Below are 12,167 nucleotides of genomic sequence, written 5' to 3' on the forward strand. Positions count from 1 at the left end.
TCACTGCAGGAAAACTGGGGCCATAGTGGGGAGAGGGCAGGAAGCAGGATGGGAACAGTCACCTCCTCCCTCCCAGCACAGAGGACAGAGAGGCTCAGCCCAGCAACCCCCTGTGCAGTGCCAGGTGCACATATCATGGGTTAGGACTCTGCCAGAGCTGCCAGGGTCCATAGGGTCCCAGCACTACTCTGTGCCCTGCCCTGCAGATGAAACTCTGGCTCCAAAGTCACTGTGTGGACCTGGGGCAGGTCAGGGCAGCAGGCACTGTCTGGGCACTGCAGGATTCTGCATCCTGGCCAGTCTCACCATGGCTCAGGGTCCAGCTCATCTCCTGCACCGTACAGCCACACCAGCAGCACCGCTGGGGATGTGCATTGTAAACTGGCTGGCTTTGCCAGGGAATGCATGGGGCCAGGATGGGGGAACCCGATTTCTACCCTGGGTCTGTGCACACCAAGGATCAGCTGGCAGCTCAGGAGCTGTGACTACAGTGGCAGCAGCTGGCTCTGGGACACAGTGTCCCCATGATTGCCAAGGTTCCGAATGCAGCAATGACAAGTGCAGCACAAGTGGTGCTCTGTGCCACATGCAATGCCAGTGTTTGGTCCAGAATGTTCCCAGCTGGCTGCAAGGCCCAGGCTGGGCTGTGCAGGGTGCTGGTCACTCCGTCAGCACGAGCAGAACCACACACATGTGGGCACGAGAACCAGCTGGCCACGACCTTCCTGTCCCCACACGACCTGGGAGGAGCCTCTGGGCACAGCCCCTGCTGTCACCCCAGGACACCCAGGGACCACTGCAGCCTCACACTGAGCCATGGCCTGAGCTGCCCACCCCTCCCAACACCTCTCCCCTGTGCTGCAGCAAGCTGAGCTGGCTCTCAGGGGGACACACCACAGCCATTAGGGCTTCTCAAGCCCCTCGCAGCAAAGTTCTGGACAGACCCATTCACTACAGCAAGGGGTCAGAGGGGATGGACACCCACCATGTCCCCAGGGACACCTTGGCGAGTGCTTAGCATCTGCAGCCACATGCCAGGGCTGGCGGTGGCCTCACCAAGCTTCTTGGTGTCCCCATCCCAGCCTGGCACACTGGGGATGAGCTCTGTGGGATCCTGCAGCCCAGAGCTGCACGTGAGCTGGGGGTGTAGAAGCAAGGGTCCCTGCATGGAGGGCTGAGCACACTGGGCAGCAGCCAAGCCCAGAACTGATTAACACAGCTCAGAACAACTGTTAAACATTAACTCCCTTGTTTATCCCATATCCCCTGGCAGGAGCCTCCTGTCAGCACCTGGGGTCCAGCAGCATTGCCAGGACACACTTGTGCAGCCATGCCAGGCACTGCACCGGGCACTGTGGCAGCCCCACGCCCCTTGGACCCCCACAGAGCTGAGCCAGGGCCATCCCTTCATGGCATCAGCTCCCACAGCATCAGCTGCACCAGGGTCTGGCCCTGGCCACAGGAGCAGCACCCATGAGCTACACCAGTTTGGTCAGGAAAAGCACTCAAGTGCCTGTTTATTGGGGAGGGTGACACAGGGCAGCCCAGCCCGGGAGTACCCATCCAGAGGCTCAGCTGTGGGCTCCTCCTGCAGCCTCCCAGAGAGCCCAGTGCTCCTTCTCTGTCGGCAGAGTTGGCACTGCAGCAGCAGTCAGAGCTCAGCAGTGCCTGGGCCCAGTGTCTGCAATGGCTGCGTGGCTGGGGAGGATGTTTTGGGCATCCTGTGGCAGGTCCACAGCAGCACCACACCACTCACTCCTGCCACTGTGGGCAAAACCTCGGGTGAACCACAGCTCGAAGGGCAGCTGCAGCTTTGTGCTATGGGCAGCCTCAGCCAGCACTGTCACCCTGTGTGCACCAACCTTGGAAAAGTGGCAGGAGCCTCATCCCAGAGGAGGGGAGTGGCTGTGGGCACCCCATAGTACATAGGGTGACATCCTGGATGAAATTAAAAAAAAAAATCACTCCTAGGGGCTGTTTTTCACAGGCTTTGGGTCCTCCTTTGGCAGTGCTGCAGTGCAGAAATGAGAGCTGAGCTTCTCCAAAACCTGACCCTGAGCACATGACACCCTGGGCAGGGGGAGGGCAGGTCCTGGTGTGGGACAGAGCCCCTCTGAGCGCCTACCCAGCAGCAGCCCCTGGCCCATCAGGCCCCACCAAGCGGTGGTGCCAGGCTGAGGTTAAGGAAGCCCCCAAATTGGAAGGGGGGCAGGTGAGGGGCACAGGCAGCAGCAGAGGACAGGCAGGCAAGGGGATTGGCCCCACATGCCCTGGCATCCTGCTCACTGCTGAAGTAGACACTGTCAGATGAATCCACTGAGGGGTCCTCGTTGAAGTAGTTGTAGGGCCTCAGGAAAAAGCCAACACCATTCCCCACAGTCACCGTGTTGGGAACATCTTCAGCACGGGGGACGTGCAGGAAGCCCACAGTGATCCAGGCAACCAGGTCCTGGGGAGAAGAGGAGCCAGGCATCTGTCAAGCTGAGCAGGACTCTTCCAGCCTAGCAGCTGCTCAGTCTGGCTCTGGGACAGGTGAAACCTCTGTCCAGAGCAGGAGCCAGGATGGCCCCACAAGGCTCATCTCCTCTCCAACCCAGGGACCCCACTTACCTCGTTGGTGATGGTCTCATTGTTGATGAAGTCAGCAAAGGTGACAGTGGGTGTCCAGGGGTCATTCTGGTTGTAGATGCTGGTGCTGGTGGGCTCCTCCTCCTTCCGCCGGGTGACAGCCAGCTGGTACCTGAGCACAGGGATCAGAGGGGATTGTCCAAGCCAGCACAGAGCAGGGCATGGCACTGCCAGCTGGGATGCACTGGCAAACTGGGGCTGGGTGCATCCCTGGTCTGCCCTAGGGTGGGGAGGGAAAAGGCTGGCAGGGATGAGCATGGCAGTAATGGGCAGCAGCACCAGCACTTTCAAACTTGCAGGGGATCCCTTGCTGCCCATGGCTTTTCCAGCATGGCTGGGAAACATGAATGGATCCAGGTGCCACTCAATGCCCAATGCACTCCCTTAAGCCAAGGCTACTTCTCCCCCACACAGACTTCCCCAGCATGAGCTCCCCCAGTTCACCCTGGCAGTGAGACTGGTCTGTGCTTATCCCAAGCATTCTCCAAAACACGTTCTGTCCTCATGGGAAGACATCACAACCTGGTGATGCCAGTGCTTCCCTTAGGAATTTGTTCTGCAGCCTACTTCCCCTCAAAGGGAAAAACACATGTGGTTGCTCTAAATTAGTCTGACGTGGGGTCAGATTCCTGCCTGTGAACTACCATGAGCAGTTGTTATTGAGCAACACTTCAAGGAAATTTCAGAGCCAAAAGCTATGCATGTTTGCTGATTAACCCTTCCCTGCAGCCTGGTGCAGACCTCCCCAGAGGTGACAGCCTCCCTCCTCCAGGAACAGAAAGAGCTGAGGCCACACGCTCCCCAGCCCTGGCACCCACCTGCCCCAGCTGACAGAGCGTTCCATGGAGCTGTTGGTGGGCAGGTGCTTCCCAGCAAAGCTGATGACATGGATCCGGTAGCTGCGTGGGTGACCCCACTTGTTGGGATTGGGGCTGGTAAAGGAGAGGTAGCGGGGCAGGGGGGCATTGAGTGGGAATGCTGCCTCATCCTCCTTCTCCAGCCTTGTCCAGCGGAGGTATGGCCGCTCAATGGTGTTCTGTGTGCTCCAGGGATCTTTGACAAACTCGTACTCCATGTTCTGGGTCTCCAGGGAATTCTGCTGCCCTGTGAAGCAGAAGAGAAAACTCTCTCAAGCTCTGCACCCCACGCAGAGCCTCAGGCCACAGTAAACCACACCAAACCACAGAAGTGGCCAAACCTACCATCAACATCCAGGTCCACCTTGTAGTGCATGTGGTGGAGGTGCATCGTCCCCAGTGTGTGGGGCCCAACCCTGTTGCCATAGTCAGTGCCTCGGCCATGGAGGAAAGAGGTGCTGATGTAGCCACTGGCATGCACCCGAACCTCCACAGTCCCATCGCCATGGAACATGAAGTCCCAGATGTAGTCATAGTTAATGAGCATGGAGATGGTACGGATCACCAGCGTGGTTTTCCGCAGCCCACCGTAGTAGAAGGACTGCGAGTCGGAGAAGTGGCGCCGTAGAGGGAGGGCGGAGTCATGCTCAAAAATGCAGAGTGAGTTTTGGTTGGTTTTGGGAGTATCTGCCTCTGCCAGGTAGTGCCGATCCACATAGGTGGCTGTGTAGGGGCAGTCGAGGCCCTGGACCAGCTCATAGGCAAACCTGCCGATGCCAAAGCTGCCATCGAGGTATCGGGTAGACATTCCCCCAGGGCAGTTGGAGCCGTACAGGGCTAAGGCTTCCTGGAGACTCAGCTCATAGATAATCCTCTCCCCACGGTACCTGATGTCAAAGAGGCGTGGGCCAGAGTTGGGGTTCATGCCGAAGGCGATGCTCCAGCCCTGGAAGGTGATGCGATTGTCCCTGACGCTGTAGCGGGGACCCTCGGGCTCAAACTGCAGGGGACCCGGGGGCCCAGGCGGGTGTCGGGGTCTCATTGAGCCCAGCACTGCATCAGCCTGGGGCTGCCTGAGTCTGACAAACTCCAGCACACCATACATAAACTCCCGCTCCAGATCCTCTATGCTGGCAAAGTATTGGCCATTGTAGAAGACTTGGCGCAGCTGCCAGCGGGAGATGTCGAGGTCCTCATGATCCACCAGCACCTCCAGCCCCACTGGAGACAGGTAGTAGCCAGTGCCAGCCACGTTGTGGAAAAGGACAAACCAGGTCACGCGGTCACCGGACTTGAAGCCCCGTGGGGCTGTGGTGAGGCTGACCAGGTTGGTCCCATCAGACTCACAGCATGCTGTGAGGAAGTGAGGAGCCTTTTTCAGCTCCATGTGAATGAGGGCGTTGATATCCATGTACTCCTTGCCGGTAATGGGTCTGCGGTGGTACGGCAGCTTCCCTCCGTACTTCTGCACCGTCACATCTCGGTGGTACACCGGTGTCGGCAGAGGACCCACCACGTACTCAGTGATGTTGGGCTCTGCCTGCTTCCCAAAGTACAGCACAGCCAGGGCCTCTCGGGCTGGACGAGCCCCACCGCCGTCCAGGAACTGCAGCACCTCTGCCTTGCTGGGGACCTGCAGATCCACGGAGGCGATGCAGTTGTCCGAGGGTTTGGCAAGGGAGGCGTCAACCAGCGGCACCCCGAGGTTTCCCTGCAGGTATCTCACTACTTGGGACATCTCCTCAGGTGTCAGGTCAGCAAACACCATGCTCTGGTCATCCTTGATGTCCTCCTGCTCCGGGGATAGGTGCTGGCAGGTTTTGGGGGTCCTTCCTCTGGTCAGCAACACACACACCAAAGCAAATATTGTGGCTAATGCCAGACCAAGTAGGATGAGTACAGTTTTCAGGTTCATTCCTGCTGGGGCACTGAGTGCTCCTGCAGTGTGCCAGGACTCGTTTTCAGCTGCAGAATCTCCCCAGCAACTCACTAGAACAAGGGGCTGGGTTTGGCTGGGTGTATTTTTCTCCCCTGTTTCCTCAGCAGGGAACAGCCCAGCAGGGAGGGTGCGAGGGGATGTTCTCACACATTGCCAGGATTTGCTGGGAACCATAAAAGGCAGCTTTGCTCTGCTTCCCTTGAGGGTCATAATTTTCAGTAAACCCTATGCTTGTACATCTGGCCTTCCCCTGTGGTTGTAGCTCCTACACTGCAGAGCTTGGAGAGGATGGATCCGGTAGTTTGGGGGAAATAAACACATCTCCCTGCTCGTCCTTCTCTTAACCCTGCAGATGCTGGGCAGGAAGCAGCAGCTGCTGGGATAAGCATTCCCTGTACAGAGCAGTGCAAAACACAGCACCACTGCCCCATCCTGACACAGCCCTTGTCACCAGCAGCCAACATCTCCATGGTCCGGTTGCTGCCAACATCCCCATGGTCCTGCAGCCAGGAGGGAGGGGACAGCTGTTTGTCACCCTGCAAAGGTGCCTACCAATCCTGAGCTACATCCTAACACAGATGGAGCTGTGAGGAGGGGAAAAAGGGCTCCAGAGCTCAAACAGCATCCTGGCAAACAGGCAGGGGCACTGTCTGTGCTGCATCACCAGCAGCCACGAGACCTCTTCCTGCAAGGTCCTGTCCAGATCCCTCCCTTGTGCCCAGCACTGAGGGCCTGAGAGCCACAACCACACAGTCCTGGCCATGACCCAGCCTCCCCCAACAGCCCCAGGGCTTGGTGCCAGCGCCCACCTCAGTCCATGCCCCCTGCGTCCTTGGCACACCCCAGCCCATCCCTCCTGCCCTCCAGCTGGACATCCCCATGCCCCAGTGAACACCCAGAGCCACATTGCTGGGCTGGTTTGTGGGCACATGAAAAACATGGCAGAGACCAGCATCATCCCCCAGGAGATGCTGCTGTGAGTTGCAAGAATGAGACACTTGACAGCATTGGACCAGCACCATTTTCATTATTTTAACCTGAAACATGCACTACACAGCACTTGCTTCTACAGCAGAGGAACAGTATTTTCTCCTCACTTTCCTCTGGCGACAGACTCAAATTCAGGAATTAACAGACAAAGTAGACTTCCATCTGGAATCATGCTAGGAAAATCATGCTTCTCTTTTCAAGAGCACTATTTCAAAAGCAGTGATAAGATGTGAAGTCACCAGACGACTGGAAATTGAGACAACTTCACTAAAAAGCTGAAAATGGGAGACAGAGCAGTCAGCCCGGTGTCTCTGACCACATCTCCCTCCCACCATCCTGTAGCATTAAAGCCTGCTCATATTTTGAAAACCATCAAAGGTGAATGGGGGGAAGTTTGGCAAACAAGAGGCACTTTTGGGCAGGCAGGCAAGAGGGTTGATTTCACATGCTGTCAAGTCCTGCTCGTTGGTGAAAAACACACCATCGTGGGAGTATATAGAGGGGTCCAGGTCATAGTAGTTGTAGGGTCTCAGGAGAAAACCAACCGAGTTTCCCACAGTCACAGTGTTGGGAATATCCTCAGAGTGTGGAATGTGAAGGAAGCCAGCAGTTATCCAGGCAACCAGGTCCTAGGCAGGGAAGAGCCACAAGCCCAGGGTTACTTCAGAATATGCAGCAGCAGTAACCAAAATACATATGGGGCCATGGAGAGTGACAGGAGAGAAGGAAGGGGACCCCCATGAGGACCAGCTGTCTGCATTCCCACACACCAAGCTCCCCTCTCCTGGGAAAGAACTCCTCCCTTCCCCAAAAACATGCTGCAGCCATGGCTGCAGATATCCACCGGAAGGATATGACCTTCTTGGCCTCACAGAGATTTTCACAGCATATTGCCAGCATTTCTCCACAGGGAGAAGCAAGCTTCTGCTCTGCACACTCTGATCTGTGTTCTCTGACCAAAGCACTGAGCAGACACACAGAGAAGGGGATGCTCAAACCCACTTTCCTCTTTCCCCTGGGCTGCTGCACTCACAGCTGGGCACATTGTCCCATGGGGGATGCTGGAGTCACTTCCCTCCTGGGGTAGACTTGGGTCTCCTGTTGAGCCTGGGGCTGGGATTACATTCCAGCCCCAGGTAAGGGGACCCAGCTTACCTCGTTGGTGATGGTCTCGTTGTTGATGAAGTCAGCAAAGGCAACAGTGGGTGTCCAGGGGTCATTCTGGTTGTAGATGCTGGTGCTGGTGGGCTCCTCCTCCTTCCGCCGGGTGACAGCCAGCTGGTACCTGAGGACAAGACAAGAGACAACAGCAGCCCCTTGAGGCAGGGCAGAGCTAAGTTAAAAGGCTCCTGGAAGAGCCTGCAGAGCACAGGCCTGCTCTGACAGAGCAACACCAGAAGAGTGTTGCCCTGTGCCTCCCATCCAGGGACATCCAGCAATGCCTTCCCAGCTGGCAGGGCTGAGGGGTCTTTGAGAACCTGCCATCCCACCCAGAACAGCCTGACCTTGCCCAGCTGATGGCTCTCTCCATGGAGCTGGCTTCAGGGATGTGATCCCCTGCAAAACTGGTGATCTGGATCCTGTAACCACGCTGGTGGCCCCACTTGTTTTTGCTGTTGGCCGCGAAGTAGATGTATCTGGGTATCTTTGACTGGAGTCGGAAGGCAGCCTGGTCCTCCGTGTCCAGCACTTTCTTGGTGAGTCGTGGCCTCTCTATCTGCTGCTCTGGGCTCCAGGGAGCCCGTGTCATCTCAAATGCCATGTCATGGGCCACGAGGGAGTTTTTCACCCCTGCGAAGCCAAAACAAAGTCACTGAGGAGCGTCCCCACCATCCCCTGTTCCCCAAGTACATCACTTCAGCCAGTGCCCACTCTCCCTGTCCTCCCTCCTTGCATCCTGGGCTCTGAGCACTGACACTGCCCGAGAGCAGTTGCTGCTCCACAGCTCCACACACCATGGCTGTACATGACATGTGTTGATCTATGGCTGAACACGTGTCCAAGCCAAGCAACACCACTCTGCAGCAGACTGAGAGACAAGAGGGGACAAGGGATGAGCTTCATCCCAGGGCAGAAGAACAGGTTTGCTTTCTGTACAAGCATAGTCTAATTAACTAGAGCACCAGCTGTGTTGCTGCTCATCAGCTCGTCCTGCACCATGGAGGCACCTGGAGCAGCCCAGGTGCTGAACACATTTGCACATCACAGACAAGAGCAGTGTTGCGCCATTCAGGTCCTGCCACAAAGAGATGTGGGCCCAAGGTTTGGAGCAACAGGAGGGGCAGGCAGCAAACTGATCTGGTGACAAGATGGCAAAGGGCTGCATTCGATGGCCAGCGCCTGTGCAGGTCTGGCAGAGAGGCAGAGAGTCAGCACCTCCTGCCCATCCCACCATGATGCCCCTCTGTGTTCCACTCCTTTTACACATGAGTTCCCAGCTTGCATAAAAGTAATTTCAGAGCTGAACGTGTGGCCATCTGTGAAAGTTTGAGCCCCACAGAAGATCCATGCACAGCCAACACTACTGAGCGAATTTCCTTTCTTTTTCTCGTATGAAAAACTTCTCACCCCACATCTCCCCTGCCAGTGTTAACAGTGACAGCCTGCCTTTTCCCTGTTCTGCAGTTTTGCCACCCCCCACTGCAAGCATGCCACTCTGTTCCACAAGTGGAAAGGAAAATTTGTATAAGCACCAAAAAAGTCAAGATTTGTGAGATTAAAAGAACTTGGGGAGTGCAAAAGGGAGAGATAAGAGCCAGACCTACCTCCCACGTCCAAGTCCACCTTATAGTTAATGAAACGGGTGTGTATCGTGCCCAGTGTGTGCTCCCAAAGCCTATTGCCATATCTCAGGCCATCCCCGTGGAGAAAGGAGGAGCTTGGGTAGCCCGTGGCCTGCACCTTGCCCTCGATGGCCCCATTCTGGTAGAAGATGAAGTCCCACACATAGTCATAGTTGCCCACAGTGGCAATGGAGCGAATGACCAGAGCCGAGTTCACAAGCCCCCCGTAGTAGAGCGACTGCAAGTTGGAGTAGTGGCGCCTCAGAGGGGAGCCCAGGTTCTGCTCAAAGATGCAGAGAGAAGCCTTCCTCTTCCTGGGCCTCAGGCTCTGGGACACAGAGTGTGTGTCCACATAGGTGGCCGAGTACGGGCAGTCCACCCCTCGCACCAAGGGGGAGGTGTAGCGCCCCAGGCCAAAGCTGCCGTCCATGTAGCGAGTGGACATCCCTCCCGGGCAGTTGGAGCCATACACCGACAGCGCCTCCTGCACGCTGATCTCGTAGGCAACCCTCTCCCCCTTGTGTCGGATGTCAAACAGCCGCAGGCCTGTGCTCACACTCATCCCAAAGGCAAAGCTCCACCCCTGGAACAGCACCTGGTTGTTCCTGATGCTGTAGCGAGGACCCTGCGGCTCGTACTGCAGCGGGAACAGCGCGGCTGAAGGCGCTCGAGGCTTCATGGAGGAGAAGTCCCCATCCCACGGGGCCTTCCTCACCTTCTCCACGCTGATACGACCCTGTACATAGGCACTCTCCAGCTGAACCATGTCCCTGTAGTACTGCCCATTGTAGAACACCCTCTGCACTGCCCACTGCGAGATGTCCAGGCTGCTGTGGTCCACCAGCACCTCCAGCCCCACCGGGTGCACAAAGAATCCACTCACATTCTGAAACAGGACAAACCAGGTGATCCGATCTCCAGACTGGAAGCCATGAGGGACTGTGGTCTGAAATGCCACATTGGTTCTGTCATACTCAAAGACTTCTCGCAGGAAGGTCGGTGCTGCAGCAAATGCCACCTTCTCCAAGAACACTCCCAGCTGCTTGTACTCACTGCCCAGCACAGGTCTGCGGTGGTACGGCAGCTTCCCGCCGTACTTCTGCACCGTCACATCTCGGTGGTACACCGGTGTCGGCAGAGGACCCACCACGTACTCGGTGATGTTGGGCTCTGCCTGCTTCCCAAAGTACAGCACAGCCAGGGCCTCTCGGGCTGGACGAGCCCCACCGCCGTCCAGGAACTGCAGCACCTCTGCCTTGCTGGGGACCTGCAGATCCACGGAGGCGATGCAGTTGTCCGAGGGTTTGGCACGGGAGGCGTCAACCAGAGGCACCCCGAGGTTTCCCTGCAGGTATCTCACCACTTGGGACATCTCCTCAGGTGTCAGGTCAGCAAACACCATGCTCTGGCTCATGGATTCTGTCTTCTCCACAACACTGGACTGGGATTCACAGCTGGGCAATCGCCTACCCCTGCTCAGCAGCATGCAGGATAGAATGAAGATTATCACTGCAGCCCCGACCAGGAGAACATAGGGAAGTTTGGGGTTCATCACTGCGAGTGCAGTGACAGCTCAGGCAGTTTGGCTGAAGAATCCAGAGTATGTCCTTCACCTGCAGACCAAGCTCTTTATTCATTTGCAACTGTGGGCGTAATGGTGACGCCTGTGCGGTGGGCAGGGAGCTTGTAGCTCCCATGGGGCTCTGAGAGATCACAGGTCCCAGCCAGTTTGGCTTGTTTCCTCCCCACCCCAGATGCATCCAAGGAGCCAGCCAGGGAGCCAATGCCTGGTTCACTCACCAAGCTGCTGATGGGTTTCTCTGCTGCAGGGTGACACCACAAAGAGCCGCAGTCTCACCTGTCCTCAGGGCCTTTGTTTCTTTCGGTGTCTCCCAGGATGCTCCAGCTCCATCTCCTGTGGGAGCTTGGCAATGCCACGGGGGAAGGCTCAGCCAGCCTGGTCCCTCCGCACCCAGTGCCCCTGGACCTGCCCCACTCCCCTGAAGGGCCACTCTGTGCTGGCACAGCCCAAGACCTGCTGGCTCCCAGCACCTCCACATGCCAGTTCTTCCTGTCGCCATTCCCTGTTGCCTTCAAGTCCTTCTCAGCCCTGAGGGAAGGGACCTGGCAGCTCCAGCCTGGCTCTGGCTGTGGGCAGAGCAGGGGCAGCTCCCTGGTGAGAAAAGGCAGCACTTGCTGAATCATCCCAGTCCCATTCCAGACTGATCTTTGCACAAGAAGTGATCTTTGCACAAGAGCTGTCATGGACAGAAATGGTGCGAGGTGGCTGCTGCAGTGTGGCCATCAGCTCCTGCAAGGCTCCCCCATGGCACCTGGCACCACACAAGGCAGTGACACATCACTGACAGCGAGGATGGCTTTTTAGAGATTAGGGTCCACCAAACACCCTCCTGATGGGGACAATCTGAGGCACAGGCAGGAGGGGCCAGAACCACCACAGCGCTGGAGCAATTTACCCATTTGCACTCATGTTAATTTAGAAATTATGTTTTCATTCTCAGTTCCAGCTAGGGAATAATTGCCCTTTTTCCCTGCAAGCCCCACGCCAGCCTCAGATCGGGATCCAAGAACCTGTGTGGGGAATGACCCACTTTAGCTGTGACACGGTTGTGCCCTCCCTGCACTGGAAGGTGGGGCTCCTGTGGGAATTTCTCAAGCTCCCTGCATGGCCCTGAGCCCTCCTGCCTGGAACATGGCTCCTCTCTCACCACAGGGAACAAGTCTGAGACCTTACACAACTCTGCTCAAGAGCATTTTGCAGCAGTCAAAGCTCAGGGTCTGTAAACAGAAAGGGGCACTGAGGGGCATTGAAGTCACAGAAAAGGACCTTGCCACCACACGGGACCTGTGTTTTAGCATGTTCTTGAGCTTTGCTTACAGGAAGGAACCAATATCAGCCCCAGTTTTGCCCGTAAAAACAGCAGCAGCACCTTTCAAGGCCACGCAGAC

The 12,167-nt window shown here is 56.7% G+C and overlaps 2 protein-coding genes across 2 annotated transcripts; both read right to left on the reverse strand.

The window, feature by feature from the left end:
* Positions 1-1,487: 1,487 nt before the first annotated feature.
* LOC146426544 (amine oxidase [copper-containing] 3-like) lies at positions 1,488-5,734 on the reverse strand. The gene is made up of 4 exons (XM_085040013.1): positions 3,831-5,734; positions 3,447-3,732; positions 2,611-2,740; positions 1,488-2,449 (listed from the first exon to the last, which is right to left on the reverse strand). Exons 1-4 carry the CDS (start codon positions 5,632-5,634, stop codon positions 2,147-2,149), a joined length of 2,523 nt encoding a protein of 840 aa, XP_084896139.1. The 5' UTR covers positions 5,635-5,734; the 3' UTR covers positions 1,488-2,146.
* Positions 5,735-6,428: 694 nt separating this feature from the next.
* On the reverse strand, positions 6,429-11,242 carry LOC146426545 (amine oxidase [copper-containing] 3-like). The gene is made up of 4 exons (XM_085040014.1): positions 9,180-11,242; positions 7,920-8,205; positions 7,570-7,699; positions 6,429-7,043 (listed from the first exon to the last, which is right to left on the reverse strand). Exons 1-4 carry the CDS (start codon positions 10,747-10,749, stop codon positions 6,759-6,761), a joined length of 2,271 nt encoding a protein of 756 aa, XP_084896140.1. The 5' UTR covers positions 10,750-11,242; the 3' UTR covers positions 6,429-6,758.
* Between the last annotated feature and the right edge of the window lie 925 nt (positions 11,243-12,167).

The sequence above is a fragment of the Lichenostomus cassidix genome, chromosome 27, assembly GCF_008360975.1.
Source record: "Lichenostomus cassidix isolate B80296 chromosome 27, HeHo_3.0, whole genome shotgun sequence".
In the NCBI taxonomy this organism is placed as follows: domain Eukaryota; kingdom Metazoa; phylum Chordata; class Aves; order Passeriformes; family Meliphagidae; genus Lichenostomus; species Lichenostomus cassidix.